Raw genomic sequence first — 19,821 nt, 5'->3', positions numbered from 1 at the left:
CCATCTTAGAATAACTGAAATATACAGATAAGCAAAGAAAGAAAAATGCTGCTGAAGAACTTAGTTTGATTTAAAGATATTTATTTTGTATATGTTGACATGTGATACTGACAATCTGTGTTTTACCGGCTATAAATCTTCAACTTTGAGTCCCAGTGTCTAATGCTATTAGGTATTGGATGACCCCCTAGTGTCCGGAACATACCACAGTGTCCCATAACTGAAAATTTCAATCGCTAAAAATAGAAAAAAAATGCTTAAAAAAACTGATATTATCATTCAAAATTATTTTTAAAAAATTGAATTCTCTCAAGCCTATGCACACGACTGGAACACAATTTAATGTATTCGATTAACTGATTATGGAACTACTGGGTAAGAGCACGTTGCTCAAACAACCTCAGACACTACAGAAAGAGAAATGCAGGAGCACAACTCAATCCCACTTACTAGAAAATCTCAGTCTATTTTTATAAGCCGCTCAAGAGTCATGAGTGTCAAATTGTTGCTAGTGTTCAAGTGAATTAGGTGTCCATATCTCATTGATTGCTTTGAAAGTCTTGCTCTAACACCTCAGAAATGATGTGGCCTCACCTGACCATCAGTGCCCTCTTTTGGAATGCAGGAAGTTCATCACAAAGGGTTAGCAGAATAACTTGTTTTAAAATGGAAGATATTTACGTGCCTTTGGTTAGAATACTCTCTCACACTGATCTGGTTTGATTCCTTTCAGAGTTCTACTAAGTAAAGAGATTCTTGAGGAAAACAAACCAAACATTTAACTCTCATATATAATGCATATTATTGGCTTTATGTCTTATATTCCCTGAAAAAAACAAAAAGCTCTAGCTTTTAAATTAAAAGAAAAAAAGAGAGGTTAGAAGCGGTACTCCAATATCTCACCCTTGGAAATCTAGTTTCAAAACTCTGATTAGGTCACAAATGTGTGGATGTTCTGGACCTAATCCAGTCACACACAGTTCAACAAGTTGGTAGTTTACACTCAAGAGAAGCACAAGACTATAATAGCTGGGGGTTTGAAGATCAGAATTTAGATGTCTGAGTAGGTTTATAAATGTGATGGATTTTTAGTACCTTCCTTCATTATGCGTCTGCCTGCTTGAGCCAGTGCTAGATTTATACATACTAATTTTAGAGGACCAACAATGGCAGGTACTCCCCGACTCCAGGTTAGCGTCCCCACGTGGGTGCAGGATGGGGGCGAAGGTGCTCTCTGGCTACCGAGACAACGCTTAATTTGTGCCGGGGCTCACCTTTTTCCATACAAACCCTGCAGTGCTTAATTATCTACCTGCCCTGAATTGCGGGACTTCGTTTTAGATGTCTTCCTTGGGACAGCTGATTTTCTTTTGTTTAAAAACATTAAATCATCCAGAGTTTCTGGCTTAAGCGAAGTGCGATTCTCATTAATTGTGTGCCCAGGTATTGAAAAGGCTCTCTAGGAGGGTGCACTAGGTGCTGGGATAGAATGCACAAAACCATGCAACTCGACTGAGAAGGGGAAAGTTGTGCTTGTGTTGTCTCCACCAATCCAGCAGTTGCACATCTCCATTCTTTGTCAGCTTTTGGGGGGGGGGGGGGGGGAAATACACTTTGACACTTGCTCGTTGTCACTTCCACAATCGCTATCCAAATCCTCAAAACTCTGTATGTGATTATTTCGTTTCCTTTGGTGATGGCCTCTGTGTAGCTGATGAAAGCAGCATAAGATTAATTGCAGGAATATTTCTCTGCTATAATGAGACAAACTTCCTGTCTCTCCTCTTCAGTGAAACCTTTCATTCCCTTCATTTGTGGGTGCAGGAAAACCACTACTCTGTGCACGAGCTCCATTTCCATGAGACATTGCAAAGCTGGGTTTGAGTTGACAGACTGACTATCTACATCAGTGATAGAAAGATGGAGATGAGTTTTCGGCCTTTTGTACCAAATGGAGAGTGGGCTGTGATGACTGTTCTAGCATATCCAATGGTTCCTTGAAGGGCTGCAGGAACTCTATTAAGGTGCTTAAGGTCTTGTGGTCAATGCTATCAATGAGCTGAGAATCCCCCTTTTCTGTCAGAATTTCATATATGCTGTTCCACTGCGCCGCGATTGTCTTAAACATGAGTAGTTTGCTGTTCCATTGTGTTGCTATATCTCCTTTTGGAGACTTTTGCAGTGTGCTTTGAAGTGCAGATCTCCTGAAATAATGCGATTTCCACATGTGTGGATCAGTTCGGTTACTGCTTCATCTTTGTTGCTCAAGTACGGTATTTATAATGTGCACTGAGCAGCTAATTTACACATAGGTCTTGAGGGCTGCAACCATGTTCGCTCCCTGGGCCATAACAAAAAACCATCAGGTTGATACTGTTAATATAAAAAAAAATAAATCTTCCGAGTGCCCAAGAAACAGCAGATCTAATGTTCTCTGCAGTTTTTGGTTTCCCGCTCTCAAACCGAGTCACACAAAGCATCCGCTCCACCATGTTGTGACTGTATGTAACGAACAGTTACTCCCAAATATGCAACCTTTCTGCAATCATCCACGGATCAAGGGCAACCCCTCCACTCACCTTGCTAAGCATGTTTTTCAGCTCCGTGGAGATTTGTTTTCTTATGCCACAAGTGCAGCATGCAGGGCTAATGTTATGGAATGTGCACATGCATCCATTTGATCATATCTGGCACCCATGTTAATCAAACACTGAGAATATGCAAGGAAGCCCTTGTCACGGACTACCTCGAAAGGTCTTACGTCTGTTGCTACACACTTCAATAATTCCTGAGTCACACTTGTCTTCATGTCTCATGTGATAATGACACATTGCTTGGTAAATATCTTCAGCAAACTGGATCCTGATTCTGGTCTACATTTATGTTTAAATAATTTTGAAGTACTGGTTTAAAGTACAAATTTTTTTGCGTGACACATGCAACACATCCAGTCACAGTATCTCCCTTTTCATTAAAATGGCATCTGAATGTATTCCAAATTGGTGATTTGCCTCTCATTTCCCTTCAAACTCTATGCACCAGCACTTAATTTCTTTTCAATTTCTTTCTCCACTGGTTTTTCAAACACAGAGTGTGGAAACTTTTCTGATGGCAACTGGCAAGGAAGTGCAGAAGGGTGATGCAGTGACACTTTCAATTTGAGCTGATGAACTCACAACATGATTAAAAAAAAGAAAAAAGTGAACTTTCACCAGTATTAGCTCAATCTGAATAAATGGGGAACATAGGGTGCAAATTGCACGTTACAAGCCATAGAGTGCATGGTACAGAGTGCAGCATACAGGGTGAATTGTGTAAGATACAGAATACTATGGAGATAAAGTAGTATATATAGTACAGTAACTCCTCGCTTAATGTTGTAGTTATGTTCCTGAAAAATGTGACTAAGAGAAATGATGTTAAGCAAATCCAATTTCCCCATAAGACAATGTAAATAGGGAGGGTTAGGTTCCAGGGAAATTTTTTTCACCAGACAAAAGACTATATTTTATTACACACACACACACACACACACACACACACACACACACAGAACAAGTTTTAAACAAACAATTTAATACTGGTACACAGCGATTATCATTGTGAAGCTTGATTGAGGTGGTGAAGTCAGAGGGTGGGATACATCCTAGGGGACGGCTTACTGCTAAATGATGAACTAGCAATTGGCTGAGCCCTCAAGGGTTAAGCCATTGCTGTTATTAACCTGATATTAGCCCCCCATCCTTTCCCCTGTCCCCACTCACACACACAGCAAGCACGAGGCCCCCCAGGGAGCAGCTCCAAGGCAGAGAGCAGGAGCAGCACATGGCAGTGGGGGGGAAGGACAGCTGCACTGCCAGCAATTGGTAGCCTGCTGGATGGCTGCCACGCAGGGAACTTAGGGGAGTGGATAGAGGGCTGCTGGTCCACCCTGGTTCCAAGCCCCCACCAGCTAATTGCAATGGGCTGCTCTTCCTGCAAGCAGTGGACAAAGCAAGCAGCTGCCAAATGACATTATAAGGGAGCACTGCACAACTTTAAATGAGCATGTTCCCTCATTGATCAGTGTCAAATATAAAGGGAAGGGTAACCACCTTTCTGTATACAGTGTTATAAAATCCCTCCTGGCCAGAGGCAAAACCCTTTCACCTGTAAAGGGTTAAGAAGCTAAGAACCTCGCTGGCACCTGACCCAAAATGACCAATGAGAGGACAAGATACTTTCAAATCTGGAGGGGGGAGGGGGGAAACAAAGGGTCTGTCTGTGTGATGCTTTTGCCGGGAACAGATCAGGAAGGCAGCCTCACAACTCTTGTTAAGTTAGTAAGTAATCTAGCTAGAAATGTGTTTGATTTCCTTTTGTTTAATGGCCGGTAAAATAAACAGTGCTGGATGGAATGTATATTCCTGTTTTTGTAACTTAAGGTTTTGCCTAGAGGGTTTCTCTATGTTTTGAATCCGATTACCCTGGAAAGTATTTACCATCCTAGTTTTACCGAGGTGATTCTTTTACCTTTTCTTTAAATTAAACTTCTTTTTAAAGAACCAGATGGATCTTAAGAACAATGAAAAATCAAAGGGCTTGGGTCTATGTTCACCTGTACTAATTGGTGAGGATCATCATCAAACCTTTCCCCGGAAAGGGGGCATAGGCTTGGGAGGATATTTTGGGGGAAGACGTCTCCAAGTGGGCTCTTTCCCTGTTCTTTGTTTAAAACACTTGGTGGCGGCAGCATACGGTTCAAGGACAAAGCAAAGTTTGTACCCTGGGAAAGTTTTTAACCTAAAGCTGGTAAGAATAAGCTTAGGGGGTCTTTCATTCAGGTCCCCACATCTTTACCTGAGAGTTCAGAGTGCGGAAGGAACCTTAATGTTGTTACATTGCTGATTTGTCAACAGGGATGACTAAGTGAGGCGTTACTGTACAAAGGTGCCTCATGCAGTCATATAAGCTTTCTGTGCCTCTTGGTACTTATTCTGCTGTGCACCCCGTAAGCATCATTAAAAGGAGCCTATCCTGTCAACCTAAGGGTCAAGGGTCAGCTCTGGCTCAAATTATGCCTTCACAGATGCATAGGACAATTCGCCTAAGTGTGAGGACTAAATTTAGCCCTGAATCTCTTGTACTATGGAGATCTCTCACCAGTGGATTTCATTTCTCTTAGGAAGAAGTGGTGGAGTGGATGCTGCAATAAATGGTTTCAGAGTAGCAGCCGTGTTAGTCTGTATACGCAAAAAGAAAGAAAAAAAAAGTACTTGTGGCACCTTAGAGACTAACAAATTTGAGCATAAGCTTTTGTGAGCTACAGCTCACTTCATCGGATGCATGCAGTGGAAAAATACAGTGGGGAGATGATATATTACACACACACACACACACACACACACAACGAAACAAAGGGTGTTACCATACACATGGTAAAGACAGTGATCAAGTAAGGTGAGCTATTACCAGGAGGAGAGAAAAAAAACCTTTTGCAGTGATAATCAAGGCGGGCCATTTACAGCAGTTGACAAGAACATGCGAGAAACAGTGCGGGGGGGGGGGGGGGAGAGACAAACATGGGGAAATAGTTTTACTTTGTGTAATGACCCATCCACTCCCAGTCTTTATTCAAGCCTAAGTTAAATTGTATCCAGTTTGCAAATTAATTCCAATTCAGCAGTCTCCCGTTCGAGTCTGTTTTTGAAGTTTTTTTGTTGAAGGATAGCCACCCTCAGGTCTGTAATCGAGTGACCAGAGAGATTGAAGTGTTCTCCGACCGGTTTTTGAATGTTATAATTCTTGACGTCTGATTTGTGTCCATTTATTCTTTTATGTAGAGACTGTCCAGTTTAGCTAATGTACATGGCAGAGGGGCAGTGCTGGCACATGATGGCATACATCACATTGGTAGATGTGCAAGTGAACGAGCCTCCAATAGTGTGGGTGATGTGATTAGACCCTATGATGATGGCCCCTGAATAGATATGCGGACACAGTTGGCAACGGGCCTTGTTGCAAGGATAGGTCCCTGGGTTAGTGGTTCTGGTGTGTGGTTGTTGGTGAGTATTTGCTTCAGGTTGGGGAGCTGTCTGTAAGCAAGGACTGGCCTCTCTCCCAAGATCTGAGAGAGTGATGGGTCGTCTTTCAGGATACGTTATAGATCCTTGATGATGTGTTGGAGGTTTTAGTTAAGGGCTGAAAGCGATGGCCAGTGGTGTTCTGCTGTTTTCTCTGTTGGACCTGTCCTGTAGTAGGTGACTTCTGGGTATTCTTCTGGCTCTGTCAATCTGTTTCTTCACTTCAGCAGGTGGGTATTGTAGTTGTAAGAACTCTTAATAGAGATCTTGTAGGTGTTTGTCTCTGTCTGAGGGGTTGGAGCAAATGCTGTTGTGTATCGTAGAGCTTGGCTGTAGACAATGGATCAGGTGGTGTGGTCTGGATGAAAACTAGAGACATGTAGGTAGGCATAGCGGTCAGTAGATTTCTGGTATAGGGTGGTGTTTATGGGACCATCACTTATTAGCATCGTAGTGTCCAGGAAGTGGATCTCTTGTGTGGACTGGTCCAGGCTGAGGTTGATGGTGGGATGGAAATTCTTGAAATCAGGGTGGAATTCCTCAAGGGCTTCTTTTCCATGGGTCCAGATGATGAAGATGTCATCAATGTAGCGGAGGGGCATTAGGGGACGAGAGCCGAGGAAGCGTTGTTCTAAGTCAGCCATAAAAATGTTGGCATACTGTGGGGCCATGTGGGTACCCATCACAGTGCCACTGATTTGAAGGTATATATTGTCCCCAAATGTGAAATAGTTATGGGTGAGGACAAAGTCAAAGTTCAGCCACCAGGTTTGCTGTGACATTATTGGGGATACTGTTCCTGACGGCTTGTAGTCCATCTTTCTGTAGAATGTTGGTGTAGAGGGCTTCTACATCCATGGTGGCTAGGATGGTATTTTCTGCAAGATCACTGATGGACTGTAGTTTCCTCAGGAAGTCAGTGGTGTCTTGAAAATAGCTGGGAGTGCTGGTAGCGTAGGACCTGAGGAGGGAGTCTACATAGCCAGACAATCCTGCTGTCAGTATGCCAATGCCCGAGATGACGGGGCGTCCAGGATTTCCAGATTTATGGATCTTGGGTAGCAGATAGAATACCCCTGCTTGGGATTCTAGGGGTGTGTATGCAGATTTGTTCTTGTGCTTTTTCAGGGAGTTGCTTGAGCAGATGGTGTAGTTTCTTTTGGTAACCCTCAGTGGGATCAGAGGGTAATGACTTGTAGAATGTGGCGGAGAGCTGCCTAGTAGCCTCTTGTTCATATTGCAACCTATTCATGAGGACAACAGCACCTCCTTTGTCAGCCTTTTTGATTATGATGTCAGAGTTGTTTCTGAGGCTGTGGATGGCATTGTGTTCTGCCCGGATGAGGTTATGGGGCAAGTGATGCTGCTTTTTCACAATTTCAGCCCATGCACGTCGGCGGAAGCACTCTATGTAGAAGTCCAGTCTGCTGTTTCGACCTTCAGGAGGACTCCACCCAGAATCCTTCTTTTTGTAGTGTTGGTAGGAAGGTCTCTGTGGGTTAGTATGTTGTTTAGAGGTATGTTGGAAATATTCCTTGAGTCGGAAATGTCGAAAATAGGATTCTAGGTCACCACAGAACTGCATCATGTTTGTGGGGGTGGAGGGGCAGAAGGAGAGGCTCCGAGATAGGACAGAGACTCTTCTGTAGGGCTAAGAGTATAGCTGGATAGATTAACAATATTGCTGGGTGGGTTAAGGGAACCACTGTTGTGGCCCCTTGTGGCATGTCGTAGCTTAGTGTCCTTTTTCTTTTGTAGGAAAGAAAATAGTGTCTTGTAAATGGCTTGTCTAGTTTTTGTAAAGTCCAGCCATGAGAGAGTTTGCGTGGAGGGTTGATTTTTTTTTTTTTTAATGAGAGTATCCAGTTTTGAGAGCTCATTCTTAATCTTTCCCGTTTGCTGTATAGGATGGTGATCAGGTGGTTCCGCAGTTTTTGAGAGTGTGGGGCACAATCTTTTAGCATAGTCTGTGTGAAAAGAAAAGGAGTACTTGTGGCACCTTAGAGACTAACAAATTTATTAGAGCATAAGCTTTCGTGAGCTACAGTGATGAAGTGAGCTGTAGCTCACGAAAGCTTATGCTCTAATAAATTTGTTAGTCTCTAAGGTGCCACAAGTACTCCTTTTCTTTTTGCGAATACAGACTAACACGGCTGCTACTCTGAAACCATAGTCTGTGTGGTATGTAGATTGTAATGGATTTTTTACCTTCAATCCTTTTGGTAGGATGTCCATTTGTTGCATTTGGAAAGGAAAAAACGCATACAGATACAGACATCATCTTTATGAAGTTGATGGATTTCCACTCCATATGGCTAAATTCAGTGCCTTGCATAACGAATGACAGGTTTCAGAGTAGCAGCTATGTTAGTCTGTATCCGCAAAAAGACAAGTAATACTTGTGGCACCTTAGAGACTAACGAATTTATTTGAGCATAAGCTTCCGTGAGCTACAGCTCACTGCATCAGATGCATGCAGTGGAAAATACAGTGGGGAGATTTTATATACACAGAGAACATGAAACAATGGTGTTATCATACACACTAACAAGAGTAATCAGGTAAGGTGAGCTACAAACAAACAAACCAACCAACCACCACACCTTTTGTAGTGATCATCAAGGTGGGTCATTTCCAGCAGTTGACAAGAAGGTGTGAGGAACAGTAGGGGGAAAAAAATAAATATGGGGAAATAGTTTTACTTTGTGTAATGACACATCCACTCCCAGTCTTTATTCAATCTTAATTTGCAAACTGGACACCGTTAAATTAATTCCAATTCAGCAGTCTCTCATTGGAGTCTGTTTTTGAAGGTTTTTTGTTGAAGAATTACCATTTTAGGTACATCGAGTGATCAGAGAGATTGAATGGTTTTTGAATGTTATAATTCTTGACATCTGATTTGTGTCCATTTATTCTTGTACATAGAGAGACTGTCCAGTTTGACCTGCGCATCTACCAACGTGATATATGCCATCATGTGCCAGCAATGCCCCTCTGCCATGTACATTGGCCAAACTGGGCAGTCTCTACGTAAAAGAATGAATGGACACAAATCAGACGTCAAGAATTATAACATTCAAAAACCAGTTGGAGAACACTTCAATCTCTCTGGTCACTCGATCACAGACCTAAGAGTGGCTATCCTTCAACAAAAAAGCTTCAAAAACAGACTCCAGCGAGAGACTGCTGAACTGGAATTAATTTGCAAACTGGATACAATTAAGAAAAGGAGTACCCGTGGCACCTTAGAGACTAACAAATTTATTAGAGCGTAAGCTTTCGTGAGCTACAGCTCACTTCATCGGATGCATTTGGTGGAAAAAGCAGAGGAGAGATTTTTATATATATACACACACACACACACACACACACACACACACACAGAGAACATGAAACAATGGGTTTATCATACACACTGTAAGGAGAGTGATCACTTAAGATAAGCCATCACCAGCAGCAGGGGGGGAAAGGAGGAAAAACCTTTCATGGTGACAAGCAAGGTAGGCTAATTCCAGCAGTTAACAAGAATATCAGAGGAACAGTGGCGGGTGGGGTGGGAGGGAGAAATACCATGGGGAAATAGTTTTACTTTGTGTAATGACTCATCCATTCCCAGTCTCTATTCAAGCCCAAGTTAATTGTATCCAGTTTGCAAATTAATTCCAATTCAGCAGTCTCTCGTTGGAGTCTGTTTTTGAAGCTTTTTTGTTGAAGGATAGCTACTCTTAGGTCTGTGATCGAGTGACCAGAAAGATTGAAGTGTTCTCCAACTGGTTTTTGAATGTTATAATTCTTGACGTCTGATTTGTGTCCATTCATTCTTTTACATAGAGACTGTCCAGTTTGGCCAATGTACATGGCAGAGGGGCATTGCTGGCACATGATGGCATATATCACATTGGTAGATGTGCAGGTGAACGAGCCTCTGATAGTGTGGCTGATGTGATTAGGCCCTATGATGGTATCCCCTGAATAGATATGTGGACAGAGTTGGCAACGGGCTTTGTTGCAAGGATAGGTTCCTGGGTTAGTGGTTCTGTTGTGTGGTTGCTGGTGAGTATTTGCTTCAGACTGGGGGGCTGTCTGTAAGCAAGGACTGGTCTGTCTCCCAAGATCTGTGAGAGTAACTTAGGCTTGAATAGAGACTGGGAATGGACGAGTCATTACACAAAGTAAAACTATTTCCCCATGTTATTTCTACCCCCACCCCACCCACCACTGCTGGAAATAGTCTACCTTGCTTGTCACCATGAAAGGTTTTCCTCCCCCCCCCCCTTGCAGCTGGTGATGGCTCATCTTAAGTGATCACTCTCCTTACAGTGTGTATGATAAAACCCATTGTTTCATGTTCTCTGTGTGCGTATATAAATCTCCCCACTGTATTTTCCACCAAATGCATCCGATGAAGTGAGCTGTAGCTTACGAAAGCTTATGCTCAAATAAATTTGTTAGTCTCTAAGGTGCCACAAGTCCTCCTTTTCTTTCTGTAACTAATTATAGACAACTGTCTGCTATTCATAACAGACTAGAGACCACCAACTAGCTATCCAATAGTCTCTGCTCTCCAGTTTGTAAATACTGATTTCCGATCACGCCCTCCTGCATTCTAAAGAGAGACAACCGTGATCCTTACAACCTGCAACACCATGCTGGGAACACCCAGAGCTTTGGGCCACAGTGCTACCTCAGCAAGAGTGAGCTGTATGTCACCTCCCTGCCACACCAGTCTTCCTCACTAGAAAATTCCTCCGGACTCTACCAGTCTTAACCTTTCCTAGGTTCACAGTAACAGTCACTGAATTCCAGCCCCTGAGCTCCATAGAGATGTCTCTCTGCTGTGCATAGCCCCATCACTGCACATTCCAGAAGATATGAAGTTTGTTGCTCCTTTAAAGACTCAATACACTTCAGCTCATCAATTTAATTGGGGGTCGACAAACATTTATTTCAGTCACAGTACTGACTTAGTTTATATTAAAAGTTAGACAAGCTTATTAAACAAGAAGTCATAGGTTTCAGTGATACCAAATATAAGGAATTAAGACAGAAAGGGTTATAAAACAAGTACAAATACGTTTTCCAATAGCTAAGACCTACATTAATAAGTTACAGTCTTTGTTCGAGGTAGTTTCTTCACCACCTTCCTTTTCAAGCAACAGCTGACTAGCTCTTAGCCAGGATCCTCACACAGTCCAAGGTGCTGGCTTTCCTTGTCTCCTCGGGTGAAGGATAAAACTTAAGGATTTGTTCCCCTCTGCGTATAGTCCAGTAAACCTTTGAAATGCATCCCAAAATGAAGTTGCTTGTCCCTGCTGGGTGTGGGCACCATACTGTCTGGTGTAGACTTCATGCTGTCTCCCCAACCCCCCACTGATGATTTTTATAATGCAATGGTTTCTTTCTGCAATCTTTGATACAAATGAATAGCAAACCGAATTTGGCCACACCCTGGTGTGAGATATTAGAATTTCTCCAAAAAAAGGGAAGAGGTTATCTATCAACTCCTCCTGACATCCCTGGTTTAAACGTCTTTTGGTCAGACTTTAAAGCATAATATCCGTGACTATATATAATTCCACATATAGCATTCTTGCATACATTTCACAATGATATTACTGACTAGTGGGTTATTAAAGAATACCTCACAAAGCATATATTGTCCAGACATCATTGAAGTAGTGTGTAAGGTATGAATACATGGGTGACTAGGATCACACAATCAAATACCATTTGTGAGGCTCACTTTACACCAAGATGCCGACAGTTCATCTTTCTGAGACAATTAAATTTTTCAGTAAAGAGTAATTATGGAAAAGCAGTTAAACCAACAAGTTTCAGAACAAGTGACACATACCTCAATCACTCAGGAGTTAAGGTTATTCAAATAAGGAGATTTGGCATAAATCCTAAGACTAGAACCTACCTATTGGGATTTGCTGCTTGTAGCCCATTCTCATTTGTTACGATAACTTTGTAACAGAGTTCATTTCCGGGATTTGGTTTCTTTTTCATTTCGTCTTCAATTTCTTCATCATCATCTTCTTCCTCTTCCACCTCCTCTACTTGCATTATTCCAAAAAACTCACCAGCATCAAACACCTGAGAATGAAAGCACCATATAACCAGAAGCATTCAGTTGAAGTGGTAGCATTACAATCTATCCTGAAGTTACCTGACATACATAGTCCAACGTTTAGAGGTTCTCGCTAGTCAAGTTTGGCCTGTGATTTAATAAACATTTTGCGTTTGGAAAAGAAGTGGAAAGTCTATAGCACAACTTATTCTTTCCCATGATGGGAGGGGTTATTAAAAAGATTTCTTAGTTTACATTGGCCTGGTCTACACTACAAAGTCAAGTCAAGGTAAACAGCTTTGCATCAACCTAAGCGTGCATGCCTCCCACCGATGTAACTGCCCCATTACAGTAACACCATCTCTCCAAGCAACTTTGAGCCATGGTCTATATACTTGTGCTGCTCTGACCTCAGGATAGACACTCCATTACTTATGTCAACCCTAACAGCTCTCTAGCGCTGTCCCAGAATGCCAGGCGCTGAGTGTTCCAGTTACAGTTGTGAACTCCACTGCCCAAGGGTCATGGAAATCAGAAGGCTGCATTCCCCTTTAAAGACCCTTGCCTTTTCCCTGATTGTCCAACTTGGCGAGCACAACTAGCAAATCTCCATTGTTGTATGCAACTGCCCAGCTGATCGTGCCAGCTCCATGTTCCCAATGCACTCCAGCATGGAGAAGACAGGAGATATTGGACCTCCTGGGTCTGTGGGGAGAAGAGGCTGTGCAAACAGCTACCGACCAGCCATAGAAACATGGACATCTATGAGCAGATTGCACAGGGGAATGCAGGAGAAAAGGGTATGACAGGCATGAGCAGCAGTGCCACGTGAAAGCAAAGGAATTGCACCAGGCATATCAGAAGGTCAGGAAGGCCAACAGTCAATCTGATGCTGAGCTACAGACCAGCTGCTTTTACAAAGAGCTGTATGCCATATTTTGTGGAGACCCCACTACCATTCCACAGATCACTCCAGGAAGCCCAGGTCACAGGCCCCTTGTGTGAACAATGAGCACAAGGAGAAGGATGGGGGACATGCAACTGGGTGGTCCAGCTAGGTCATGAACCAGGATCTGTTTGAGACTCCACTGCAGTCTAGTCAAGCATGAGTGAGTCCAGTGCAGAGAAAGGAACCTCGGATAAGTGTGTAAATTTATATCCCCATTACAGTGATGGCAATCCCAATTTAACAGGACACAACTATCGACTTGCATTAATTTTCTCGTACCAGAAGAGGAAGTGATACAACAAAGAGGTAGCATAGTTATCAGCTTTTCATTCCCTGTAGAGATAGGCAAGGGGGGGGGGGACCACCCTGGGGAGCAGTTTGTTTATATCCCTTAAATCCTCCTGAGAGATCTTGATGAAATTTTCATGGATGTACACTGCAAACTTCCCCTGAAGGTTACTAGGCAGGGCTGCCTTATTTCTTCCTCCACAGCAGGACACTTTCTGTATGCGATAACTTCTGTCAGCGATAACTTCAGCAGGAACCATTGCAGTACAAAGGCTAGCAGCACATGGGCCCGGGTGGCTTTGGGATGTCAGCAGCAGCTGTACTCTCTTGTGCCTTTGTTTCCCCTCTGGAGAGGGACATCAGCTAAAAATCACCCCCACTGTGGAAAATGGTGCCAATATTCAGTGCTATTGCCCTATACTTATAGTTTCATGCATCTGAGAAATTCCCTCCTCATTTCCCTCACCCTGGGTGGGCTGTACTCACCATGGCAGGAGCTGTGAGTGGTGCCATACATAAGCACTCCAAAGCAGATATGTCAACGAGCATGTCTCGTTTAAAAACTTTGTGGGAGCCAAAGAAGGGAGTTCTGAATCTTAAGTTTTGCTTTCCATTGCATTCCACTGACAATGTTTTATCTGTGTGTTTTATCTGCAGCTGCTGCCATTGCGGCCTTGAGGGTCTTTCCCTTCACACCCATAGAACTCCTGAGCCAGACAAGGAGGAGAAAGAAGAGGCTTCAGGATGACATTTTCAATGAGATACTGCAAGACAGTGCAGCATCAGACTGTTAGCACAGGACCTGGAGGATGAACCTAACCTCCAGATAGCCTGGAGAAAGGCCCAGGGGTCCCAGCAGGAAAAGGAGAGGGAGATGCACCAGGACACAAATGGGCTTCAGCAGCAGCAAACATGGATGCTACAAACTCTTCTGGACCTACAGGTTCAACAGTCATGGTCTTGCCTCCCTTTGCAGTAAATGGTGAACTCCATTACATCACCTCCTTACACCTACCCTCAATATTCCACCTGGCTTCAGGGGTTGTATCCCTACCTCTGCCACTCCCACTCCAGCCCAGGGAACATTAAGGACCATCACAGCTTCACATACAGCAACCATGGCTCTCACAGGTCAGTGTATGTGTAAGTAAAATGGACATGAAAGTTCTTTCCCCTTGTTAAAGTCTGTTCCATTAAGGTTTTTTTTTTTTGCTTTTAAATTGCACAGATTTTTCTTTGTACTGGTTTTATTGCTGTGATGGTCTGTATCCATGTATTCAGCCCGTGCATACTATTATGATAATCTTTGTACAAACATGCCTGAGGCATCATTTGAAAACTCTTAACTCACTGGTAAATACTGTCCTGTTAAAAATGTGTGGGGCAACATTGCAAGTTATCAGATTCCACTGTATGGTGTTACTAAGACATATTCCGAGTCTGGGGAGTGGCCAAACCAATTCTTCAGAGACAAAAGACAAGCTGAAGCCTGAGCCAGGCATAAGCAGGTCAAATGGGCCAAACACATGCTTAAGTGGGTATTCCTTTTCTTGGCAGTGGACATGGATCCAAAAAAACAAACTAAATCTATATATTAAAAAGAAACAGCGTGATGTTCTCGTCCACACGGACATTTTATCTCTTGAACCTCAGCTGGAGATGCATCTCGAATAAGGGACAGAACTGTAAGAAGGGAGGGCAGACGCCCCAAATCACTCCTTCCTTTCTCTCTACCTACAGCATCCATGAGATCTGAAGAACAAAGGAAGCAGCATTGCACTGGGGGAGGGATCCTGACTGAAAGAAGTTCAACCAATAGAGCTGCTGAAACACATGGAGAGAGAGACTTGGCTTTGAATTTATTCTAGTTTGTTAAGTGAGGCATTAGTTGAGTTTTAATTTTTCATGTAACCAATTCTGACTTTTATGCCTCATTACTTGTATTCATTTAAAAAAATTTATCCTTTTGTACCTCAAACTTGTTTGATCTAAACCAATGTGTTTAAATTGAAGTGTTTGGGAAACTCCATCTGGAATAACAGGATTTGTGCATCTCATTTTCTATTAATAAAATAATGGACTTTATATGAGCTTGTGTTGTGCAGGATAGTTCTGGGCAGTACACGACGTACATTTCTGGGGAAAGTCTGGGACTGGGAATTGGCTGGTGTTGCTCTGCGGTGTAATTCGAGAGCAACTGGCTACAGCACTTGCACACTATAACTGGGAGTAACTTACATGCTGGAGGCTGTGTGTGCAGACCAGAAGTGGCAGCTCTCACAGCAAAGCAGTGTAAGAGGCACCCCGGGTTAGAGAGCTGAGGAGACATAGCTGTTCAACAGTCCAGACTGTACCTTGGGTATGCCAGTTACTGAATAAAATTATATTTTTTAAAATAAATACTTCTTTATTAGTTTTCAATATATACTGCAGAGTGCCTAGCAGTTCTGAAAAAACACTTGTTATAGTGTAACAACTCATGCAATCAGGAACAGTAAAATAATCATAAAAGTGTACAGCAAACACTGCAAAATTAATAGGTGCATGGACAGTGTTATATTCCCAGATATACACCAAGCACCACACAACTCTTAACAGGCCCCCAAGCAGCCAGGCCAGGTTGAGCACCGTATGCCACAATGCATTACTGTGGTTCACTGTTAAAGTTCTCTTTCAATGCCTCCCTGGTCCACGTAGTTGTAGTCCCTGTGTTGAGCTTTTCTAATAGCCTTTGTGTCAACCTGTTCAAACTCAGCAGATACCTGCTCCACCTCCGCCCTCCACACCAGCAGCAATTTTTCTGCCTTTGCTTCACGGATATTATGCAGGACACAGCAAGGGACTACAACCAGTGGAATGTTTTTTCCCCACTGAGATCTAATCTTGTGAGTAAATAAATGTCAGCATCCCTTCAATCTACCAAAAGCGTATTCAACTGTCATTCTGCACCTGCTGAGCAGGTAGCCGAATCTTTCCTTGGTGCTGTCGAGGTGGCCAGTGTATGGCTTCACGAGCCATGGGAAGGCTGGATCTCCCAGGATCACTACTGGCATTTCATCACCACCAATGGTAATCTGCTGGTTGGGAAAGAAAGCCCCGGCTTGTAGCTTTCTGAACAGTCCTGTGTTCTTAAAGAGGCGAGTGTCACCCACCTGCTCTTACCAGCCCACATTGATGTCAGTGAAGTGTCCCCAGTAATCCACCAATGGCTCCATAACCATAGAAAAGTAGCCCCTTCTGTTGATGTATTTTCTAGCAAGGTCGTCTGGTGCCAAAATAGAGATGTGTACCATCTATTGCCCACCACAGTTCAGAACCCCACTTCTGCAAATCCATCCACTCGGGCCTCCATATTGCGAGAATCACATCCCTAGACAGCGGGAGACTATTAATAGCCCTGCACAACTCCATGACAACAGCCCGCCCCAGTGAATTTTTCAACTTCAGAATGATTTCCCCACTGACTGGTAGCAATCTGGCATTGCAAGTTTCCATAGTGCTATTGCCACTCGCTTCTCCACTGTTAGTGCGCCTCTCATTTTGATGTCCCTGCACAGAAAGGTTGGGGTGATCTCAGCACACAGCTCCGGGAATGTGGCCTTGCACATCTGAAAGTTCTGAGCTACTGCTCGTCATCCCAAGCCTGGAGCACGATGCGATCCCTCCAGTCAGTGCTCATTTCTTGAGCCCAGAAGCGGCACTCCACCATCTGCAACTTCTCCATGAACACCACCAACCACCTTGAATTGGTTCTTACTGTGTTCCACGCTGATTTGGTTCTTCTTGGTTTAGCGAATACAGTAGGATTGTGCATCCTATGCTTGAAAAGCTTATGAGAATAGTGCAATGCCTTGCAGTCTCAATGCTTCTGTCAGAGATGGTGGCCAACGAGAAGGGCTGCATATGTTCATTGGATTTTTTTTTAAAAAAAGGTGCAAAAAGTTATGGAATATAAATGACAATATGGGATGGAGGCAGTAGCGTGCTTAGAAGTTGACCCCTGGCTCCCAGTCACGGCTGCGCTACTCGTTTGTCCCACCATGAATCGCCAAAACTTCCCAAAAAGACAGTGCATTGTACAATGGCAGGTTGGACATTGGGATATCTACCCATGGTGCACGGCACCGTGCACTGATGCAAGCACTCATGAGGATTATGCACAACACCGACAAAAGGAGCCAAGTGCACAGACACACAAGCAATACATTAACTGCTCTGGCTTTAAGCCAAAGTAACTTGCTTTGACCAAAGTTTTTAGCGTGGACATGGCCAGAGACCGGAAGTTTTTGTTCCACAGTCATTAGTAGTTCTGTCCCTTTGTTTATCCATGTCACAAAAAGTATTTTTAGAAGCTGAAAATACAGGGCCAGATTTACTTGTGGTTTAACTTCACTAAAGCCAACAGATTTAAATCTGGCAAGAACCTAGCCCTAAACTGTTTGGGTATAGGATACAAGACCAATCAATGCAATTTGCTCTCTAGGCTCGATTGCATTGATGCATATTAGGGGTCCTGATTTAGTCCAAGAGGAAATCTGTCTTTACAATCAGCTCTCAAGTGGTAAGAAACTTTTCAGCTTGGCTTCTTTTTACAAGTTATATTAAAGAAAAATGCATTGTACATTGTAGGCTAACTTGATGAAATGCACAAGTTTACTCACCCTTGGGCATTCAGAATGATTTCATGCAGTGCAGCTAGTTAATTTCTATGCACTTACCTCGATTACTATTGTCAGAGATTCTCTGGGGTTTGTTTTCAATCCTTCCTATCACAGCTGCAGGATCATGATCTAGAGTCTAGACTAATTAGATAGGTTACGAGAAGTCTTTTCTGAGATTCTAGCTGATGTGAACTTGTACATCTGTTGCATAACCATGAAATGTCTCATATATATCTGCTTTTATAGTTTCCAAGTCCAACATATACTTTTAAAAAAAAAAACATAAAAGATTTCAAATTGGACAGACACTTAGTACAAAAGCTGCTACTTCTCTAAGCCACTTAGGTCCACAATGTGACCAGACAGGATCAGGCAGATCATTAGTTCTCTCCACATTGTTTAAGAAGGCATTAGAATTACTTGCACAAAGCTAATCAGATTGAGGAAAAAAAAAAGTGGAAAAAACTGAAGAATTATTGGTTTAACATGTCAAGTCTGGAAACAAGACCAAGCCCCTAAAAGTCTCACTAATTCTAAGCACTAACAGCTTCCTACCTGGGGGAATTCACTTTAAGTAATGAGTACATGATATTTTCTCGGCACCTCACAAACCAGTGTTGCGTCAAGATAATTATTTTTATTAATCCTCCTAGCAGGAGAACTGTGGAAAATCAACTAAGCACCTGTGAAGCAAAACTAGTCAGGAACCATACTTCTACATTCTAGGGTAACCTGCTGTAGTATCAAGTTTACAGGAGAAGGAATAGTGGGTGGGCTGCTATGGAGGAAAGATGGGAAGACGAAGATGGAAAAATATCTAAGGGTTTTATAGCATAGCCCGTCACTGGAGTATCTGAACACCATCCATGCAAAAATCAATAGGAACAGCAAAGTCCCTAATGGATTTCATGGAGTCTCCAGCACTTTTGCTTTATGAGGTCAGAACTCTGCTTGGGGTAGGGTGTTAGTGATGTGTTGGCTAGAATTTACATACATACTATTGGAATAGAGTTTTTAAAGCAATATTACTGAAGTTATATTTTAATTAATTAGGAATATATTTGCTGTTACACATTCCAGTGGACACCAGGAACAGAGCGCTAGTAATTTCAGTTTCCCTTTAATGCAGATAATCATTGTTGGCGTTTGGATAGCGATGAAAAATACAGTTGTTTAGCAAGAGGTTATAACTTTGTTTGACAAGTATTAATAAAAAAGGAGGAGAAACCGCCAACTTTTTGTGTTTATGTATAGGCCAATATTTTGTAGTTCACTGTGTTACCTGGTAACTGAGAAGAGATTACATTTCACACTTAACTAAAGCTTTATTCCTCCTGCTGCAGTTTTCCTTAGACCAGCGTTTTCCTGATCTGCTCACTAGCTTACTCCTCAGCTCAATAAACTCACACAGTGTAAATTCGTTGTGAATTAAGAATGAAACCAGCTAACACCCAAAACAACTTTCTTTACGTATTTTTTAAAAATTACAAGATATTAAGATGCCTGGAAGTGAACAGTTAAGGGATCCATCCATTTCCCTGCTCTCATTACCACCATCACCTTAACTGCTTACCCAACCCACTCACAGTTAATTTTACATCTGCTTTTTGTTCTACAATTAATAGAAGCTGTTAATGTTCTATTTTGTTTCTTAAATATCAAAAAGGAAAATAACCCCAGGGTACATTAAGCAATATAAACATTTAGGTTCTTGCATAGTTGAGGCTCCATGTAACCGAAGTTCTGTGGCAATGGATGTTCCCACAGAAGCCAACCCTTGCACAC

At 42.6% G+C, this 19,821-nt stretch overlaps 1 protein-coding gene and 1 long non-coding RNA gene across 5 annotated transcripts in view; both read right to left on the bottom strand.

The window, feature by feature from the left end:
- The window catches only part of TTLL12 (tubulin tyrosine ligase like 12), a 62,903-nt gene that overhangs the window by 33,585 nt on the left and 9,497 nt on the right, over positions 1–19,821 (bottom strand). For 3 of the 4 annotated variants that reach the window (XM_038416830.2, XM_043515727.1, XM_038416839.2), the window contains exon 2: positions 11,989–12,164. In XM_038416830.2, the coding sequence (XP_038272758.1) occupies positions 11,989–12,164 (176 nt within the window). Of the gene's footprint in view, positions 1–11,988; positions 13,755–13,861; positions 18,849–19,821 lie in introns of those variants that run through there. The other variant, XM_043515731.1, reaches the window with a different exon arrangement.
- On the bottom strand, positions 6,047–11,791 carry LOC122460507. Its single transcript, XR_006281855.1, has 3 exons — positions 11,781–11,791; positions 10,972–10,976; positions 6,047–6,314 (listed from the first exon to the last, which is right to left on the bottom strand). It is a non-coding gene; the product is annotated as an uncharacterized LOC122460507 (long non-coding RNA).

The sequence above is a fragment of the Dermochelys coriacea genome, chromosome 1 (assembly GCF_009764565.3).
Source record: "Dermochelys coriacea isolate rDerCor1 chromosome 1, rDerCor1.pri.v4, whole genome shotgun sequence".
Taxonomy (NCBI): domain Eukaryota; kingdom Metazoa; phylum Chordata; order Testudines; family Dermochelyidae; genus Dermochelys; species Dermochelys coriacea.
This window is presented reverse-complemented; position numbering and strand designations above follow the sequence as displayed.